The 20,747-nt window shown below is 45.3% G+C and overlaps 1 protein-coding gene across 1 annotated transcript; it reads left to right on the forward strand.

The window, feature by feature from the left end:
• Positions 1–4,235: 4,235 nt before the first annotated feature.
• Positions 4,236–10,639, forward strand: T265_02028 (hypothetical protein; the record flags this gene model as incomplete). Its single annotated transcript, XM_009166176.1, has 5 exons — positions 4,236–4,328; positions 4,370–4,448; positions 4,490–4,532; positions 8,060–8,188; positions 10,070–10,639. The coding sequence occupies 5 exons, from the start codon at positions 4,257–4,259 to the stop codon at positions 10,347–10,349; spliced, it is 603 nt and encodes a 200-aa protein (XP_009164440.1).
• Positions 10,640–20,747: the final 10,108 nt, after the last annotated feature.

The raw sequence follows: 20,747 nt of genomic DNA on the forward strand, positions 1-20,747 counted from the left end.
AACTTCCGAAATAGCCGAAGTCGTCTGGCCACTTGGTGTTCTCCAACAACAGGCCGGCCACAAACTCAAATCGACCACATTGCCATCAGTTACCGATGGCGCGGATCCATAACCAATTGCCGGTCGTTTTGGAACACATTTGTGGACTCTGACCACGCGCTCGTCCGGAGCCGCTTCACCCTACGTTTCCCGGGGTCGCGTAAGGTGCGGACAAATCGCATGGCAACTGAAAGACTGGCAGATCCGGATGTCAGACGAACTTGCATGAACCGCTGCCTTGCGGTTAGGCTTTTGGACCAAATGCTTTGGTTGAGGACCCTAATTGTCCTCCTGTCCAGGTGTGGGCGCCCTGGCAAAATCCCAGCCCTCGTACAACCATGAACTGCACATATACAAATACGACAGCGAAGCATCGTTGTTGAACACCGATGTCATGCTATCGATGATGATATGATGAAGTTAAAAAGTCTGCAACTGATCGATAACACTCGGTTTTATAGTTTTCGACCACAAATTCACCAACTACCGAAATTCTATGGGACCAGTTAGTTTCAATCAAATTGTGAAATTGCATGCACCAAAGTGACTCGGATATTTGTTTTTTCTGTAGGTTACTTTTCAGTGCTGGATATCAGGATGCCATGACAATATCCCAGCCCTCGTATAACCATGACACTTACAACTGACACTATTCTCATGCCACATCGGCCGTTGCGTGGTGCCATTAGCCGGGTCGCCTTACTTGCTGCATACAGCAGGGCGGGTAGGCGAGAACAGGCTACTGCTGATGTCTCCCTTCTTTCTCATCCATATACTTTTTCTTCCCCATCTACCACCTCAATGATAACTCTCCTTGTAGGCCCAGCACTTAGTACTGATGACTCCGTTCGTCATGCATCAGTTTCGCGCGCTACACCTGCTCGTCACATGGTGCCGACATCTTCAGGTATCTCCAACTCAATCTTCAAGCGCCGACACCCAGTCTATATGGCCGCCACCAGGCTTAGTGTATCTGAGACTCAATTAGGAGGTCTACATGGATTTGAATCGGTACGTACGGACAATAGTGAACGGTTGTTTCAGCCGTCTGCTGATAACAGGCTGCTTTTATGAAGTACTGACTTCCGAAATAGCCGAAGTCGTCTGGCTACATGGTGTCCTCCAACTTTGTACCGGCCACAAACTCAAGTAGATCCCGTTTACATTAGCCACCGGACCAACAACCGACTGTCGGTCGTATTGGAATACATTTGTGGATTATGACCATGCACTCGTCCGGAGTCGCTTCTCCCTACGTTTCCATGGGCCGCGTAAGGTGCGAACAAATCGCTTGACAACTGAGAGACTGGCAGATCGGGATGTTAGACGAATTTACCAGAATCGTCTTCTAGAGTCTCTTCCACCATCAGATGTGAACGTACACTGGGACGAGATTTCCACCTCTTTACAGCGTTCTGGGAATTTTGCCTGTGGCACGGTCCAACCAGGCGCACGCAAGCACTGGATATCACACTGAACGGTGGCACTACTTAAATCTCGAAGAGATCCCAGCCGGTCCAGAACAAAATCCGGTGCGAAGAGCTATTAGACGTCAAGTGAAAGTGAGCTTGCGATCTGAACGTGAAGTATGGTGGACACAGAAAGCCAAAGAAATGGAAGAGGCCCAGAAAGCCGGTACTGCCCGGAGATTATTTCAGTTGATCCGTGCGACCGGTCCCCGGAAACCACCTGTGAGTGAAACTATCAAACACCAGAATGGGACGACCATTACGAACAAAGAAGAACGCCTCGACCGATGGGCTGAATACTTCGAACAACAACTGTCGTGGCCACCAGCCGGCACTCATCTAGGGCCCACAAGTGAAGTAGAACCCTGGACGGTGAACGTGGAACCACCTACGGCCTTGGAGGTTTACGACTGCATATGTTTCCTCAAGCGTCACCGAGCTCCCGGTCCGGATGACCTTCCACCCGCACTGTTCAAAGATGGGGGTGAAGTCCTCAGTCAGTGCTTGTCCGATCTGTTTGCTTGCATTTGGGAAAAGGAGTCTGTCCCAGACAACTGGGGGAGTTGGTGATAGTGCCCGTTTTCAAAAAAGGAGCGCGTAGTGAGTGAGGTAACCACAGGAGGATCAGCTTGACCCGGTTGTAACGAGACTGTTGGTGTCAGTTGTCCTTCGTCGCCTTACGGTGGCTCGTGAGATACTGACTCAAGAGCAGCAAGTAGGATTCCGGCCTGCTAGGGGTTGCGTTGACTAAATTTTTACACTCCATCAGGTACTAGAACAACGCCATACGTATAAGCGGCCAATAATTCTAGTGTTCCTGGATTTCCGAGGTGCATTCGACTCGGTTGATCGGTCTGTCCTTCTTGACACCTTGCCCACCAAGGAATGTCCCGGAAGTTTGTCAACATAATACATTCTTTGTATTTTCAGATTTCCTGACGTGTGAGACTATACGGAAAGCTCTGCAAAACCTTCCGTACACCAATTGATATCCGTCAGGGGTGCCTACTCTTCCATTCCTTTTTAACAAGGACGCTAGAGGGTATCCAAAACCCTGGTGTTCAAACAGCCTGTGAAGAAAACCTTGTCGATCTGGAGTATGCAGAAGACATCATTCTCATCTTCGAAGAGGAGGAGAAGGCGCAGGTGTTTTTGTATGAACTGACCAAAGTCATCCCGTCCTTTGATATGCACTTTGCATCCACAAAGTGTACGGTCATGCTCGTGGACTTGCAATCATTGAACGCGCCACTTACATGCAACGGGTACTTTCATTAATGAATGTGTGCAGCACCAAAAGCTGCGTTGGTTGGGACATGTGCTGCACATACCTAGCCATCGTTTGCCGAAGAGAGTGCTGTTTTCCATGCCCAACTCAAAGTGGTGTAAGCAAAGAGGTGGCCAACCCTTGACTTAGCAGAGGGGTATGGGGGAGAATACGAAACGCTTGTGTGCTGTAGATGTACTCGCCGCGTGATCTCCACTGCGCCTGTTTGGAGACACCACAAGATGGCTGCCAACCAATGTCAGTGGCGTTGTTGTCAGCTTTATTCAGATTGTCTGAGTGAATGTCTGGAGGTGTAGGCACCTCAAAATGATTGTAATAAGCTAGGACAAATTCCCCCGTCTACCTCTATTTTTTTCTCTACAATAAGGCTTTCAGATGACTCATGGTTGTACGGCAGTGAAGTATCGGTGTTGATCACTGATGTCATGCTGTCGATGATAATGATGATGATGATGGTTCATCCACCCAGATGATGCAACTTTATGCTCCATTCTCAACGCATGCACACCTGTCTTCCTGGACGGCATGCCTTCTGACCGGAATGTCCAAAGTCCTTAGTTTAGGCGTGCGCTCCGGCTAGAAATTTTAACACCGACCACTACCAAACAATAAGGGTGCAGTAGCTAGGTTGCAGTTTTCCGTATATGTATGGTTCACTTAAAAGAGTCATCCACACTTCCAAAGCACTCTCCGCAGCCACCGCCTAACTGAATGTGTTCACGTATTTGAAGTGGCTCATTGGTGACATTCTCTGACGTGATCGCAAACACCAGTTACTCAACACATCCACCCTGGTGAGAAAACGCGCTGAATCCGCTGAAAAAAGCTCTGAAGGACTCACAACAAATTCTGAAGGACATAGGGTTGAATTAAAGCAGGAGTGTCCTGATTCCTGATATACCCAGACACTCGTCTTTTAAGCCTCGAATACGGAGCCAGCTCTATAACAGTCCATTACAAACTTCCCTCAGGACCGACAACCCTAAGCTGGATCTGAGCTGGTGTCGGATTCACAGCGTTCATTCTTAATGTCATCACGATAAACTTTTGGAATTTTACTATGAAAATGTGGTGTGTTCCAGTTGTTCAAACGTTTTCATTCCCATCAACATCCCGAAAAAAGATGCTAGTGGGGTAAGGAATCTAAGTATGCACAAGAGTTCGGCGTCGACTCCAGGTATGCGGTTGCCCTTATAGCTGAACGTCAATCCGTTTGGTCGTACTTGGAGGGTGCCATTTTTATATTTGTATATTTTCCTTTCACTACCAGTTCACCACCTGGTGTTTCATTTTCAGTTGGTTGTGCCGTGCACTGTGAATTAAACCCGAACTTCAACAAGCGTTATTTTGGTAATACTTCCAGGATGGAGTTCCATCCAACAGCTCCGGTTTGTTTGCTTGCTTTGGTTCCTCTAACCAGCGACTAGGGTTCCCCAAACCTGCGACTGGAAGGACAAATAATGGACCAGGAAAATGCGGCGTTTGATAACGAAAGTCTAAAGCTTCTCAATGAGCCCATCCGTGATACTGTCGTATGTTTTCCTACGTGTCTTTTCGTCATAACAATTTTCAGATGAGATCTCTCAAGGGTGTCGGTACAAAGTTTAGTCACGTATTATTCCCCCGAAAGGGTCAGGAACTTTTGAAAGAATGTGAGTGTTTCAACCCTCAGTTCATATAATCGACTTTCTAGGGGACCTTTGGGGACCACTTACTTTGTGTTTAATAATGTCCGTGTAAGTCTTCGTGCGTTTTCTCTTTTCTAAACAGCTATCCCACTCGTTATATTATTCGGAGTTATATTATTCTGAGTGTGGATTAGTGAAGGCTCATTCTAAACTACACAATCATACGTGTCCTACAGGGGAAACTGAAATTCCTTTTTTCCGGTGACAGCACATCAAATTTGAGTCAGCTTTCTGGTTGTCCACCGCTCCAGATAATTATAAACTTTTTGTTGGAATCTGAGCGTGGGCTTACGTTGATTTCATATATTCTGATGATTTATGGTGTCAACAAGAAAAATGCAGAAAGTAGCGCGGTGCCTTTCACTGGGGGTTGTTTGCCCCTAGTTTTCAAGCCTTGCAGTTGAAGCAATGGGCCGAGCGCCAACCCTCCTTAAACATTCTAGCGCAATAGGAAATGAATCAGTGACTGACTGCTCAACGATGGCTGTATAGGCAAGTCAAGCTGATAGCGACTCAGTCCATAGCTGACTTGCGCCGAAAGATTGTTATTGGTTTGGCATCGGTTTATTCAATGTTACGGATTTTCTAAGTCATTGATTTTGCAAATCGCGCGATGAACGCTTCCCTATCGGGCAGAAGTTCATGTACGTTGATATCAACATTCAGGTCGTTTAACCGAACTAGACAGAATGATCTCCATGAAATATCGCCCAAGTAATTAGAGTTGATTTTAAGAACTTTGGAGAATTGTACGAAAATTGCGTGTCTGTATGTCCGTAGTATGGTAAGGACATCCCGAAGCATCAAAGTCGCCGGTTGGATCGATCAGTGAGAAGAAATACAGGTGGTTCTTTAGGGTGGATATGGTAAAATTCCTCATTTTTATGACATTTTATGGAGATCCTCGCTGATCACCCGCAACACTGCATGTATGAGTTTCAGAAACACGATGCAAGAGTTAAGTGTAGTGCCAATGTGGTCAATGATTAAAGAGCATGAACGACGTCTTTGACTCCGATTAGACTGTATGTAGTACCGAGACGAAGGTTATCTTTTGTAGTGGTGCGTCCGAGCCGCATAGAATTCCGAAGGAACAGTACGTCTGGCGAGGGACTTACTTGTTGGCCATAGGAGGAACTAGGTACTCGCATTGGTCCGGGGATTTCTCCGATCAGCGGCGTTCAGTTCCAGCACAGGACAACCAGGGAAGTTTAGATGACTGTTAGCTATTTTATGTCACACAACCGCGGGGTAACTTCAGTAAATTGGGTCCATTGTGGTTAACTTGGTGCGCGTTATCGAATTTGGGAGACCACGGAATTGGTTGTTCTGTTATCGAAATATATGTCGAAGAGACAATCAGTAGGCGCAAAAATACTTCTTTTTTGCTATCGAATTCCACCATTGGAGAGTGTTGTCTCGTTACAATCTTGCGACGTAGGCCTGTAGCCTGTAGTCAAATCAACACGATAATCATCCACATCATTGTCAGCCGTAAGAACCGCGTACTTGCCATACAGTGGTTGTAGCTGCCACAGTTTCGTCCACCGATGATTTGGGGAGGTGGGGTAGGTAGCTGCGCATCAGAGGCGGGAGCTGATAAACTGGTGTGTCAGTGGACTTTTAATTGGGGGGAGTTGGGAAGAGAGCTATGCACTGAAGGCAGTAGCTTAGATGCACGAGCGCCATTTAGGGCTTGACTGGGCCATGTCTGACAATGTCTCTAACCATTGATATGGCCCGTCTCCGGGTACCCATCCAGCTAGATGGCAATGACCGGCGGAGCTGAGTTTGCTGCTAATGGCCCCTATACTTCGCTGCCAAGTTATTGTTTGACCGTTTCTGGCTCGTTTCCACCCTTCACGTGGTTGTGCGAAAAGAGCCCTTCGAGGAAGTCGACCAACTGGAGCACATGGCCAAACTAGTGCAACTCGTGGAGTGTGATCAGTTCATCTCTCATGGGCGAGTTGTTTCTTCCGAATACCATTCGACTTACTTCAGCATTGCTGATTCACTTTCCCCATCAGACTCGGGCAATGCTCTGAAGACATCGATGGTCAACCACTGGAATTGTTGAAGTCCTCGGCGCGCAGCGGCCAGGTTTCTGATCCGTATAGTAATATAGAGCGTACCATAGCATTGTGAACTCGACCCTTGACGGTTAAGTGGATGTCACGCCGCAGGTGACGAAGCTCCATATAAGCTGCTCTGGAATTCGCTATCCGGATGGAAATATAATCTTTCTCTAGACTACCGGGACTGATAAAGCTGCCCAGGCAAACGAACTTGTCTACTTCCTCGAGCGGCTCATCCGAAATCATGAGGCTAGGGTTTGAGCCTACCCAGTCCTGCAGCAGTAATTCACCCTTCACAGGTGTGCAGCGAATGCCAAACCGTCACGTAGAATTATTTAGATTCTTCAATATTACTTGCATTACCACCGCATCAGATCCCAGAAGAGCTATGTTGTCTGCGTAATTGGTATCTGTGAGTGGACATCCCGAGAAAACTTCGACCTCATAGGCATTAGAGGCTGATAGTGAGTCCTTCAAAATCGTATCAATGGTGAAGTTGAAGATGAAAGGCGGAAGGGGCCATCCCTGCCTGACACCACTTGATGTGACGAACTGAGGCTAGAGCTTCCCGTGAACCTTCACACGGCCACAGATGTTGATGTTCAGTGCCCTAAGGAGGGTCGAGAATTTATGGGGGATATTTTTGCTCCACAGACTGCCATAGTGCTTGACGTTCCACGGAGTCAAAGACAGCTTTCAAGTCAAGTCCCCTGATGGAGACCCCGAGAAGGGACATATCAATGACTAGAGATATGGTGAAACATGGACCAGTCACGCCTCAATAGCCCTCATGCATCCGGCGAGAAAACCTGTCGTAATTATAACTAGTGTACGGCAAGTGCGCAGTTTTTCAGCTGAAGATGGTGATGCTGAAATTTTATCACTGTGGTGCATCACATCTCCATAGTTTCAAACGTGGCGTGTGACTTAGTGATGGTCATGGCTTAACTTGATGATTCAACCCCTGCATCACAATCGTACCAAAACAGGCACTTCAGCGGAAGTTTACTGTGAATTTGTTTTATTCGTGCTACTTGGTCCTGTGTTGCATTAGATATTCCAAGTGAAATCGCGAAATGGAATAGTTTTACGGTAACCGGGGAGACTGAAGTGCCTTGGGATTGACCGATAATAGACTTCGAGTTTAGAGCTACTTTCCATTTCTTCACGCCTCTGCTTTGAATAACCTAGAATTGTGAGCTATTTTGACTGGTTGTTGTCACAACTAAAGTGCACCGGAGTTTGCCCAAAGTGTGCTTATCACCAATAGACGATTCTCCATAGAAACGATTTGTGGAGCTATCTGACGTTGATCCTTCTACCGAGATTTTTTGCTCGAACGCCTCTGACCGCTTACTGTTCCCTGACCGTCCTAATTCAGGCCGTTTGCAGTGGTTGTTGTATTAAACCATCTAGGGAGAGTGTAACCATACTACGATGTACTCTTCTTCTTCTATTACGGTTTACTTGTTCCATTTCTTCCGTCGTTGTCATATTTAGCTTACTTCATAGCGGATCGGCTGCAGATTCCGCGGGTGATGGAGGTCCCGAGTTCGCCCAGATATTCGTCATCTTCTGGCTAGGAGCCACTGTGGTTACCGTTAACTCCAAATTGCTTGGAGGTTCTATGTAAGCAAATAGCTTATTCACTATGCTTCAAGGTTATGAGAATTTTTCAAACATATCAGGCCAAAGAGTGTGGTTCCCTATAAATTGACCCAATGATCGTGTGTACCAATTTTAACGTATCGCGCTTGGTGTGAGACTGTGTGACCCACTCCAGGGCTGTTGATGGTATCCACAACGATATGCAAGAAGACCTTTGATTTTTGAACTTCTCTTGCAAGTCGCACGTGCGATATGAGGTGACTTTCCGTTATGTGGCCAAGAATGGAAAGTTGCTGACCAGTGTCCGACTGTAAACGAAATTATACATTGAATTTCGCCTTGGTAGGCTAGCCTCCTCATCTTGGCTTTGAAGCTCCGTCCCTGGTGGAAATACGCAATCTTGGTTCAAACACCTACTCACCTGTCTCCTCTTTATTCGTGTGCATGGCTTCCGCTCGTTTCACGCTCATTCGTCATTACTGATTCTTTCCATGTCCATTAGGTGGGTGAAAAACTTTCGCGAATTCAGTATGGACACGTTCCAAAGGATGGAAAAGGCTGATCACAAGACTCATCTGTATATTAGATTGGGGCGGATTCAGTTGGAAATCACTAAAACTCCTCATTCATAGTGTTCTTCACTTAAATGTGCTGCAAATGGACCGCTCCCTGTTTTGTATTCGAGATGTCAACTCATGTTCCTGTATCGCTCGTTAGGTTGGTGTAAAGGTATACACAATCCACTATGGGTTTTGCCCCTCTTCTGGCTCATCAGGTAAGCATAGTCCCCGAAGTTTCATTAAGCCTATTACTTAGTTGAACACCTTATCGGTTGCCATGATCACCTTCTCACAAATTAAGTTGGTGTTGACCGTGGACTCAGGTGAAAATCAACTGAGTCTCGTTTGTATCTGTATTATGTTTGCAGTTCAGTCAGCTGTAGAAGTGCAGGCGGGATTCATCCGAGTCACTTGTCAACACCGATGTAATTCACAGATGACGTTCCAGTTGATGTTCAGGTTAGGAATAAGCTTGATAGAACATCGGAAACAAGGCCTAACTGATACAACCCCCAAAAGTGCTTCTTTTATATCCTACCAGTTACCTGGGGCGTTTAGTACGAATGACCCCCATGGGCATTTCCAATCTGCTTAAGGACAATCTGAAGGACAACAACAGCAGTCAGTTTTTTGTAGCTTGGCAACGTTCGCATTGGTGTCATCATAGTAAACATACATAATAGTACACTAATCGTAATTGCTGCTGTTATGCAACGGGCCTTATACGAAATATTATGGAAAATGCAGTCGCTAGGTATCAATGTATTACATCCTCCAAACGCTTGGACTGGTTCATTTGAACCAATAGGTGGACGTTCTAGTGAGGCAACCGGCATTCACATGCAGTATAGAAGTGCTTTTGGTTCGACCAGAAAATCTAGGCGGGTGGTCATTTTTCGGAGGGAGAGGCAATTATTAATTTCCAACAGCATTCAGTCTGTGAATTGTGTGCCCTGTTGTCAATAGGTTGTTACAAAAACTTGGGGATGGTGCTTCTTGATGGCGTTTCATTTTTACCGTTTGTATGGGCGTGAAAGATGGGATGCGGACGTCATCAACTGATTGTGGACTACTGACGACAGACGTTTATGAGTGTCCAGCTGGAACTGTTCAGTCCAATTGTCGCACCTGACTCTGTAGGTGGTAGCATTTTTGTTAAAGCTTAAGTCGAGTTTTGTGAAGGAGCTGGATGAACACCAGTGGCGGAAAAGCATGCATGTGGGTTTCATCTAGACCTAAATGTAGACACAACCGTGATGGTCATCCTTGTGGGCGTGGCGCCTAGCTTTGCTAACTTGGGATTATATACAACACGTCTACTGCTGGTCTCTTTCCCTCACAGTTCGTTCCTTCAGACGGTGTGTATTTTGGGCTATTGCATCCTGCCGTTGGTAATCAGTCTGGTCGTCTGTCGCGTCCTCTTACTGGCCGCTTCCGATTCCCTGTGGATTTTTGTCATACGCCTATCGATTGTCGCATTCGGACTAATCTACTCTTCGTTCGCTTCGTTTGTGTTCCTCACTCCGACGCAGCCACCGAATCGCGTTGGATTGGCTCTCTACCCGATTTGTCTGTTTTACTTCTTTCTCGCTTGGCTTGTGATATCCGTACCCAGCAGTTAAGCCCCTGAACCTTCATGTTTCCGTCCAGTGAGTAATAACTGCGTCACAATCGACTTCCAGTTCACTGCAACTGCACGTTTTCGCCCCCGAATGTCCGAATGCTATCGCGTAGGTGCGTACAAGTGGACAAACCTATCTCCCCAACCCGTGACCCTTGAGACCTGTGATATTGGTTGTGTTACCTTTCTCATTATACGAATGTTTTGTTCACTATCGTGATGTTCTCTGGTGAGTAAAATTGTCCTGAAAATACAGTGACTTTCTCAATTCCTTGTCTTCCCACATGTCCACAAATGTGATCGTTACGCAGCTGTTTTCTATAGTTTGTATCCCCGCAAAAGTTTACAACTTGTCCAGTGAAGCTTCCTAATCTGCATGACTGCTAGGAATACTGACCCTTTATTCGAGAACTCCTACTTTGTTTACACTATGTCATGGTTCAAATAATCTGCTAAAATTGGTTTGATGCTTCGTGGTTTCCCATCACCTGTAAGCCCAGCATGAGCTGGGCAAATTTGCGTTCGATAGCTACAATAACGAACCTCAGCATGATCATCATCACTGCAATAGCGAATGGCCCTTTTTTGATTTGCACAGCGCTCACCACGCGGAAGATGTCCAAGCTGAAGCCATGATGGTCTGTTAGTTGTTCGCAGTATGATTGAGGGTCAGATTTACTGAAAAATGGTAGGTTGACGGAGACAACCGCGTCGTTTTCCGTCGTTTTGAAAGACTTAAACCGAGTGTCCGACGTATATGAAACTGTCTTCACCTCTTATGTAACTTTCTGGGCCTTCCACTCTTTAAGCTATCGTATCTCTTATTTAGATCATGTCATAATATCCATGCCAGAGTGAGATCAACTTTCATGACGCATGACCACGCCAACATTGCTCCGGACTTCACCATCCAGCGAAGCCGAACTATGATGGAGTTGAGAAACGAGCAACGCAGGGACTCCAGAATTATCTATGCGGGCAGTATTCAGCTAAATATGTTGCACACAAGCCGTTTCGTGTTTCAGCTGGAACGACACTCAATGTTTTTTCACTTGATATAACACTACCCTTAGGGTTGATGAAAACTCTGGACAGCCCACTACCAAGTTTGTCCATTTTGGGGCTCATCATGTAAACTTAGTTCCATACTTCGTATCAACCTTATTTCGCGCTTGAATGTATGTGAACGCTCACTCGTGAATTCAATTCCAATTACGGAATAGGATTGACGAAAAGTCAGAGAGTAGTTCAACGTGATGAACATCAAGCAGGTCGAAACGGGCAGTGGGCTGTCCGGAGTTCTCACTTCAAGACAGCTTGTCTTACCGAAACACATTTCGTAAAAGACAATCCTCAGTTCGAAGCAGTCATTTCTGAGGAACAATTCAATCAATCAATTTATCAGCTATGTAACACAGGCATATTGGTTCCAGCTGCTACAGTTTCGATCACCAGAAAACGGGACACTGTGGGACATAAAACCAAGCCTTGGAAGCGATGGCATGTTCAGTTAGTTCAGGAATCGGGTAGCGAAAGCTTTGATGCACGAACGCCACTGCGCGATTGGGCCACTTCTCCCAGTGTGAAATGAGTCCCGTGGTCCCCATCCAAGGAGGCGGCAGTTGCTGACCCGACTAAGCAAAAACAGATAATTGTCCAACGCTCGTCGACCAGAACACTCCATCAGTTCTGAATTAAAAGGTCCTTGTTCTTTGGACCGTGTAAGTTTTGAAGATACTGTAGATCAGAAGACGTATTGTTAGAGTAACCTGAAGATATGAACTTGTTTGTGTCAAATTAGCTTAAGCCATCAGTGGATAACACAAAAGGGTTTGGGTGGGTGGATCAGCTACCGGCGGCAATAATGAGTGATTCAGTTGAGATCCTGACGATAATTTTGAGTCTAGTGTTATTCTGGCTAGTGAGGTGCTGTCTTTTCCGGTCGTCGTATCGTTTGCACAACAACAACAGAATGAAATGTACAACCTGTTCTGTCTGAGGGCTTATTTTTTCACCGAGGTCTGAATTGAGCAAAGGACTGGTTGTAAACAAAGAACGCAAGGTTGATGCTGGAAAAATGAGTTGTCAGAATCGACTGACTGTTCTTTCGACAGGTATACTCAATAAGATTGGCTTCGTTTGGACGGACAAGCTGTATAGGGCGTTGAGACATTCTCGACCATAAGCCTGCTTGGATAGCTGTCAGCTATGGGCACATTAGCGATACGTTTAAATTCATTGTCCAGGGTGTCCTCACAACAGATTCTTCTCTCTCTATCCGTCAAAATGCTGCATCAGCAGCACAAAACAATGAAAGCCTGTGTATCGTCCCATTCACATGGGGCGTTTGGAGACAAACCTTTAAACTGAACCCGTGGGGAATCTAGCCGATTTAACGCCTAACAGGTGGACTGTATTGTTACTTTCGGCTTCATATGTGAGTTGAATGGCAAAATGTGCTTTGTGAAAATTGTTTAGGTGTCCACTCATTTGCAAACTAATTTGGTTTTTCGAGAGGCCCACCTGAAACCCAGCTGAATCTCTCGTATGTGATGTTTCCAGGCAACTGGATGTGCTGCACCAGGCCGCCTCATGTTTCAGTCTCTACGATATTCGAGATATCGCGATACATGTTTATTCTTAATGCCTGGAAACACCACAAACGAGAGACTCAGCTGGGTTCCAAGTGAGTCTCTCGAAAAACCAAATTAGTTTGAAAATGAGTGCATTTCGCTCATTTCGTACAACATGGTTTCAAGTAGAACATAAGGTTGACGGAAACTCGGGGACTGCGCCTACCTGATGAGCCCCAGGAAGGGCAAAACCGGTCGTGGGCTGTCGACGAATTTTCAGCAACCTTACGAGCAGTGTCTGTTTTGGAGGCGTTTGACCGAAGCTCAGACACATCTACGTGTCGTCTATAAAAAGTATGCCTAATCTCCCGATTCCATTCCTCAAGTTTAAATTTGCTCAGCAGTGGACCAAGAGAAGACAGCTCCGTCGATTCGTCGATAAAATGTCAAGTTAGATTGAATTGTACAGCAAAAGTGCGGCCTAAAAGTTGTTCCTTCACAAAGACATTGCAGATTAGGAGCGCTGAATCCACTGAATCAATATAGTTACCAAATTCATAGTTTTCACGAAGAGCAGAGAGGCCGATTCGAAGGAACACACAAGTCTATTATCAGCTTCAATACTTTAGCTGCCATTGAACTTGTATTGACATAGCATTTGACGTACAGATTCAGAAATTCCAACCAATCATTAGGCAATAGTAAATTGCACAAATCCAAAATGGGCCCTGATGGGATGTCTTCCAAACTTTGAGCAGGCCGTTAATTCGCGGGATCGCAGTACCAATGGGTTAAGAATCCTTGTCCGTTAGAATTGTTCCCTGTCCTTTGTCAGATTTTGGTAACATTTTTTCCTTTCACATTCATAGGGCTTTTAGAGCATCCAGATTCTTTGTAAGAAGGCACTCATGAAGCGTCTCAACGTGACTGTACTGATAAAAGCAATTGATCAGACCGCATTTGTATCCATCTAAGTTGGCAGTTGAGGTCGGGACCCACTCAGAAGTCCGATCGAATAGACAGTTTTATCGGGAGGGGACCTGGACCAACGTGTTTTTTAACAATATTTTTACATAAGATTTGAATGTCTGACGTTCAGTATTAGAATGATCCCGTACAGAGATGAGCTCCACGGTGATGGAATGCTATGAGAGCGTTGTCTCTAAAATACGAAGGCCAATTTAAACTTAAAGGTGGTCACGCTTTCCAGTGGGACCGGCGATAGCAATTAAATGTTAACAGCTGGTCTGGAGGTCGCAGAACGTATCACAATTACACTGAAGAGAGCAGCACAGAATTAGCCAAGGGCATTAGTTGCTTCGGGTTGTCTATCTTATTGTTAGTTGGTTAGCACAGCTAGTCGTTGAGCATAACTCCCGACAGGAGCAGAGTTTTTTAAGTGCAGTTTTGGAAAAGGAGGGACTAGACACTTCAGCCGACCGTCAGTACGAACATCGAGGAAGCCTGCACACGGAGTCATAAAAATGCGCAACCGATTGACTACTCATGAGTAGCCTAGTGCAGATGCGTTCAAACAGCCCCCGCTGTGAGTTAAGTGTAACCGCACCGCCACATTCATTAATTTATCGATCTTATCCTTAGTGTGCTGACTATGTTAACTGGACAAGTAGGTCACCAAAGTGTTCCCACAGTTCTGAGTCTCTTCGTATACTTGGTAGTGCGCCTCTGAAGCGAGTTCCGGTCCATACCAGCGCTACTGACGCTGGGAGCGTTAAAAAGGGAAGACGTCGTTCGGCTCATTCTTTTGTTTGTTCATATCAAATGGTACTACACTGCTTTCCCGCGATAGAGGACTTTGGATAATGAGGATTTTGGCGACACGGGATGTTTCTCAATGTTATCCTCTTTGATGACCCAAATGGCTCTAAAATGATCGGTTCACAATGTACAATTCTTGTTCCATCGGCATTTCAGCTCGTTTGTCACGATAAACGACCAATAGCATAGATCCAGCCCGCAAAGCACTATCTGAAGACACCATTCTGTTTTGCAGTTTTTAGACACCGTAATAGTTAGGCCACTGATGAAACCTCGATTATGACTCCATGGGACTTGAACTCAGTAAAATCAACTTATCGTAAATACCGAGCTCCAAAGGTACTAAATGACATTAGAAACACTCGAAGCAGACGACTGAAATCATCATGTGGTCAAAAATGGAGTAGAATTTTTTAGTTAGTCCATCCATTCCAAATGATGGATGGACAAACAAATGGATTTTTTTGTCCTCGGGTTTAAGCTAAAAAAAGCCCACGCAGATCGCAACTAAATCTGGAGTGACTTACAAGAAAGCCTTAATTTCTGAGTGGAAGTAAAGTGCTTTTGCCCGGAACACCTAAATTCTTATATAAATTCTTGCGTAACCGAGTTGGAAGAAAGTCTGACCGATAAATGGAGGTGTAAATGAGACCTGAATAACAAAGTTGTGGTGGATGTCAGAACACTCGTTCATACGACAAGCTTTGCTTTCCAACCCATCCAACATTTGATAGGATGGAGGAATCAATGTATTCGTCTTTTGCTCACTTGTCCAATCATGTTTGGTGATGCTCACACGTTGCGTTCCAGATTCACTTTTGCCCTGACAGGAAAGTCGTCAGCATTTCCCTCTCGAATAGCCCTACTTCCCACCAAAGTGAACTTTTTCACTGGATACCTCTACGCTCTATCAAATGCCCTGATTAACCTTTCCATCTGCCAGTCGTGTTTTAGTACAAGTGCTCCCTTCGAATGCTACGAGCTAACTGTTTAGTAAAACCAAGTGTTTTCGCAAAATTAAAAAGAAAAAATCTGACTTTAGCCGGAAAATTACTTTTTTGGTACGACCGGCTATTCATTTAGATGAATTAACCGGTAGTGTTGGCAACTAACAAGCTGTCGAAATGAAAGTTGTTGCATTTAAAAGATAGCGGAGAGAAAAATCACATTATCAGGGACTGGATTAGACAGTACCCATGAACGGATTGGTCGAAACCAGAATTCCACCCAGAGAAAAGTTGTATTCGGAGGGTCATTCCAGTATATTCCAGTAACTATTACAAAACTAATGAAAAGGGGCGAGCATCTTTTACCGTTATTAGCCAAAGCCGGGAGGAATTTGGCGAAATGGATTTTCTGTTTGTTAATGTTTTCCAGCAAAATCGGGCACGCGCACATCTGGTCAAAACTCGCGATCGCTTCAATAAAAGTTTACGAAGTAATTTAACACTGCTTTCTTTGAAATGGTAAGTCTATGTGTTATATCTGCCGATTCGCCGATCTTTGGTATCTGTTCCTGCTTCGCTCTAGTGCCCAATGTCTGAAAAAAGACTCACAGAAGTTAACACAACAGCTATATTCCGAACAAGCGAGTGCGAGAGCAAAAGTCACAACGGCCCCACGCTATTTAAAGGGGACTTTCTGACAGTGATCCAGGCTCTCTGATAGGCATTAGTGAACACCCATCAACATCGATCGTGCCTCTATGAAATGCCTGAACGCAGACCACATTCGGTCATGCTTCTGTGGCGTGCAAGAACACTCATCAGCTTTTGCTGAATTGATTGAATGATTGACTGGCCTGAATGCTTGCTGGCCTTTCTATTGAGATTTTGGTGGAGCAGTAGGTTCCGGCCGTTCTGAGGTTACTTTCAAGCCTTCCTGATAATATGTGCACCGGCAGCTTTGTCCACAAAGCTTGTTCAGCTGAATCATGGAATAATTTCCAATCGATAACTCGCCAGTCATCTCACTACGTGAGTACTAGTGAACTGACCCTCCGTGATTCATAGACCAAGAAGAGTTCTTCCCGGTACTTCTGTCGATCGTATATAAAGCAGGCGTTACGATGTTGATTTCAAAGTGCTCTTAGCCGTGCACACTGCGCGATTTGGGCCCGGGGCCTTTTTCTTTTCGCATGCGCTGATGACTCCATACCGTACAAATAGTGCACTCATTATTCGAACACGTCTTTGCAACCAATGTGCCACAGGATTGGATTTGCGTGTCATGGCGTGAGTGAGCCTCACATCGATTAGTGATGATTAGACCGTTCTTTTTTTGCCACAAATGCTCTCGAGTAGAGGTCGCACCATGCTGTGTAGTAATCAAATTAATAGTATTTTAACAAATGTCTTTTGATCACGGATGTTCCAGAGGATCTATGTTTGTTTTCGTTTAGGGCGACCTCATTCCTCACCTTATCTAAACAGTATCATGAACGTAAGTCACAATTAGGGGAGGCGTAGGAAACCGATTTCCGGTAATTCACAAAATTTCAAGAGATTATCATCCATTTCTAAGCGATATTTTTATGTGGGTGAGCGAGGACCAGGAGATCATTTTGGTCGTTTTACTATGAAGGCGGACTAGATAAACGCTTTCCACCCAATAGTTCATTGAAAAAGCTAATCTGCGCACTCAAACCTTGTAATCTAAGTGTAATATAAGCTATTTGCTAACATATACGCGTAGGCCGTTCACGGTGGGCATGCATATTGGCAGTGTAGCAGGTCAGATTGCCAGAAACGCATACCTTGCGGTGAAAATGTTGGGTCACTCTTAGTTGGGCTTGCAAATGGCTCGCACATGAATGCTTCGGATTGTTGAGCCTACAACGGCACCAGAAGTCACGTCCAATGAATAGCTTGTTACAGAAAAAAACGGACTACCGGCTAATACTAGCTAACCAGGTGCTTCGGGTGCACCTTGCGAGTAAAGCGAACCACCGGGTTCACCCTGCCTGCACACCGTGGGTTTGCATTGTTTAGTTGTTCTCATCTGATTTGACAACTATGTTCTATCAGCTGGCTTTCTGATGGCCAAAAATGCGCTTTGCTCTGCTATGGTTATACCGGATAGAGGGAGTCCAAATGTCTGTCTTGAGGTTTGGCACGAGCAGCTATCGCACGATAAATACTGCACCCATTCTTTTGACATGGTTTAACGCAACAAGTAAAATCTACTACCCTATTGTAGTACGACATAACGCGTGGAGAAATTAGGCAACAGTTACACTTCTAAGAATCACGCATCAGGGTCCATGTTGACTCGAACGAACAAAGCTTGGATAGCGACCCAACGGTCGTTCCGTGAGCTATATCAAGATCACCACCAGAACACATGTTACCTCACACAGATCCACACTTACATACCAAGGGTATGCTGGTAGTAAGGGTGGCCTTATTCGTGAACAGGCTGGACCTTACCGTGACGTGACTGTGGTGTGTCTCGTGACCCATTTAGCTATTCTGCGGGATGTCCGTGCGACAACCACAGTCTCTCATACCAGGTTGGTCAAGGTTAGAGTTCTGACAAACACGGTCTCGTGGCCTCCGAATTTGGTGGTTGGGATATGTACAGCTGCTTGTTCTATAAAAACGGCAATGTATCTGCAGTTCGCGCCACACACCGCTGACTTGCGGTCAGGCTTTTGAGGCAACGACCGTAGTCGCTACCTGTCTAACAGGCTGGACCTTACCGTGACGTGACTGTGGTGTGTCTCGTGACCCATTTAGCTATTCTGCGGGATGTCCGTGCGACAACCACAGTCTCTCATACCAGGTTGGTCAAGGTTAGAGTTCTGACAAACACGGTCTCGTGGCCTCCGAATTTGGTGATTGGGATATGTACAGCTGCTTGTTCTATAAAAACGGCAATGTATCTGCAGTTCGCGCCACACACCGCTGACTTGCGGTCAGGCTTTTGAGGCAACGACCGTAGTCGTCTACCTGTCTAGATGTGGGCGCCCTGGCAGTATCTGTGAGGCAGGGAGGCATCGTTGTTGAACACCGCTATGTTGTCGACGATGATGATGAGTTCCGAAACTTAAAACAGTACTTCTCCGACAAGATGATTTTCACTTCGGTTAAACTTCTTTTTTGTTTTTTTTGCACTACTTAATACAGATTACCATTTGAAATGGTGGATCTTTTCCAGATAAGCCCAGCCACTAATGCAAAAAGTGCATGCGCGAAAAGTTAAGCCCCGTCACTTTCTGCCAGCTCAAATTTAGTGTACGCGCACAACCTTGACCTATTTCTGATGAAAACAATTCCTTATCCACATCTAGGCTCATTTTGTGCAAAATTTCTCTCTTCGGACGTAGAACTTTGAACTTCTGACGCTTTCAACTCTCGTTCATGACAAGGAGACGGCAATACGTTTTTTGCAAAGCCACGGAGTGATCCATCAGCAACGTTTATGCAACAATGGCCACCAAATGACACTGGTTGTGATAGGTGGAGGTGTATTGCCCGACAGTGTCCGCAAGAAATCGGTTTATATAGAAATCAGCGGGTAGAAGGCAATCGTTCTTTAAAAATAGTCAGGGTGACTACCACTTTTATTTCTGTCTACTGTTTATCTTTGAGTTGATTTTATTTTACTTATGAAAATTCATTCATGTTGCAGTAAATGATGAGCTAGTTTTTGTTCCAAATGCAAGGCATCAAAACTTCCTCAGTAGTGTGATGAAATACTACTTGTTTCCTAAATGAGAGCAGGATGGAGTCATTCTGGACCATTTTTACCCTCATGAAGAAGTGAAGTCTAAAATTTAAACTAAAAATTAAAAAAATCGACAAAGTTCAGAATTTTGTACTAGAAAAGTACAATCGTCCCCCAAGTTTGTTCTCCTGAGAGGGAACTCCGTTAAAGGGGAACACCAGGCTTCTTCGTGCAAACTGCCAAGGGACTAAAGGGCAAAATGCCAGGTCCCCAAAGGGTACCAGAAAAACTTAACAGTATCTTCCCTAATACCCCCCAACAATGATCATGTTTTTCTTCAGAAATCGTTGTCTCCAAACACTGTCTAAAACGGCAATCAATTTTCGTCAGGCTATGGTTGGCCGGGATGTTCAGAAGCCAAGTTCAGCTCTGATGGCTGCATTCCTGACAATGCCCAATCGACTTATCAACCAAAATGTATGCTGGCCTCGCGGCCTCTACCTAATGAAGAAAAACCGATCCTAAATCCGGTTAGTCTGGTCTTACAACTGTCGTGAGCTCGTGCAATCGCTAACAGCTTTGTCGCGCGACCAGTAACTTAGCTTAATAGCACAGGCCGCTAGACGATCACTTCATGAGAAGTAAGATGTCTCTATCCTTCGAAATAAACACCATGCGGTCCAGTCGAAAAGGCGTCAATAGACATTGCCTAGCTCACATTAGCACAGCATTATCGGAAATGATGAAGCCAGATGACTAGTAATCTTTCGGTAGTTAGACTGCATGCGAACACGGGGGTGTGACAACAGTCTACATACTGCATCAAGTAACGCATGTTTTCTACTGCACTGTAGATCGTTTCCTGCCTGGTGATAAATCTGGGCATGTCCAGCCAAACAGCTCAAAAGAAGGTGAAACACAGGTAAAACAAAGTTGAGTTAGGCAATACGGGAAAATTTTAACCATGCTCACAACCACAATAAATATAGTCGGAAAAACCGGAGTTTTCTGACGTTACTCTAACCCGCCACCCTTGCTTACAGTGCGTGGATCAGTATAGAAGGAAATTCACTTCAACAGATGAAGTCCCTCCGACATGTAGAACGGGGATTCAGTTGATCCTTCAGGATGGAGACCTTTCCCCCAGAAGAGAGCATTCTTACTGGGTCATGTGGTCAGTCACTACCGGCGGGTATCACTGCATGTCATTGTGAAACCACCGAGACGAGTTTAATGGAGTCTTCCAGTAGTGTGTGTTCAATCAGGCCTGGAACACCACGTGAGAATCAATTTTTTTGTCCTAACCGACTGATTTTCGTTGTGTTGCGTGTCTATCGATTTTCGAGGATATAACGAAGTTGTAGGCGAAACTGAAAAGC

This window comes from Opisthorchis viverrini (genome assembly GCF_000715545.1).
Source record: "Opisthorchis viverrini unplaced genomic scaffold opera_v5_23, whole genome shotgun sequence".
Classification (NCBI taxonomy): domain Eukaryota; kingdom Metazoa; phylum Platyhelminthes; class Trematoda; order Opisthorchiida; family Opisthorchiidae; genus Opisthorchis; species Opisthorchis viverrini.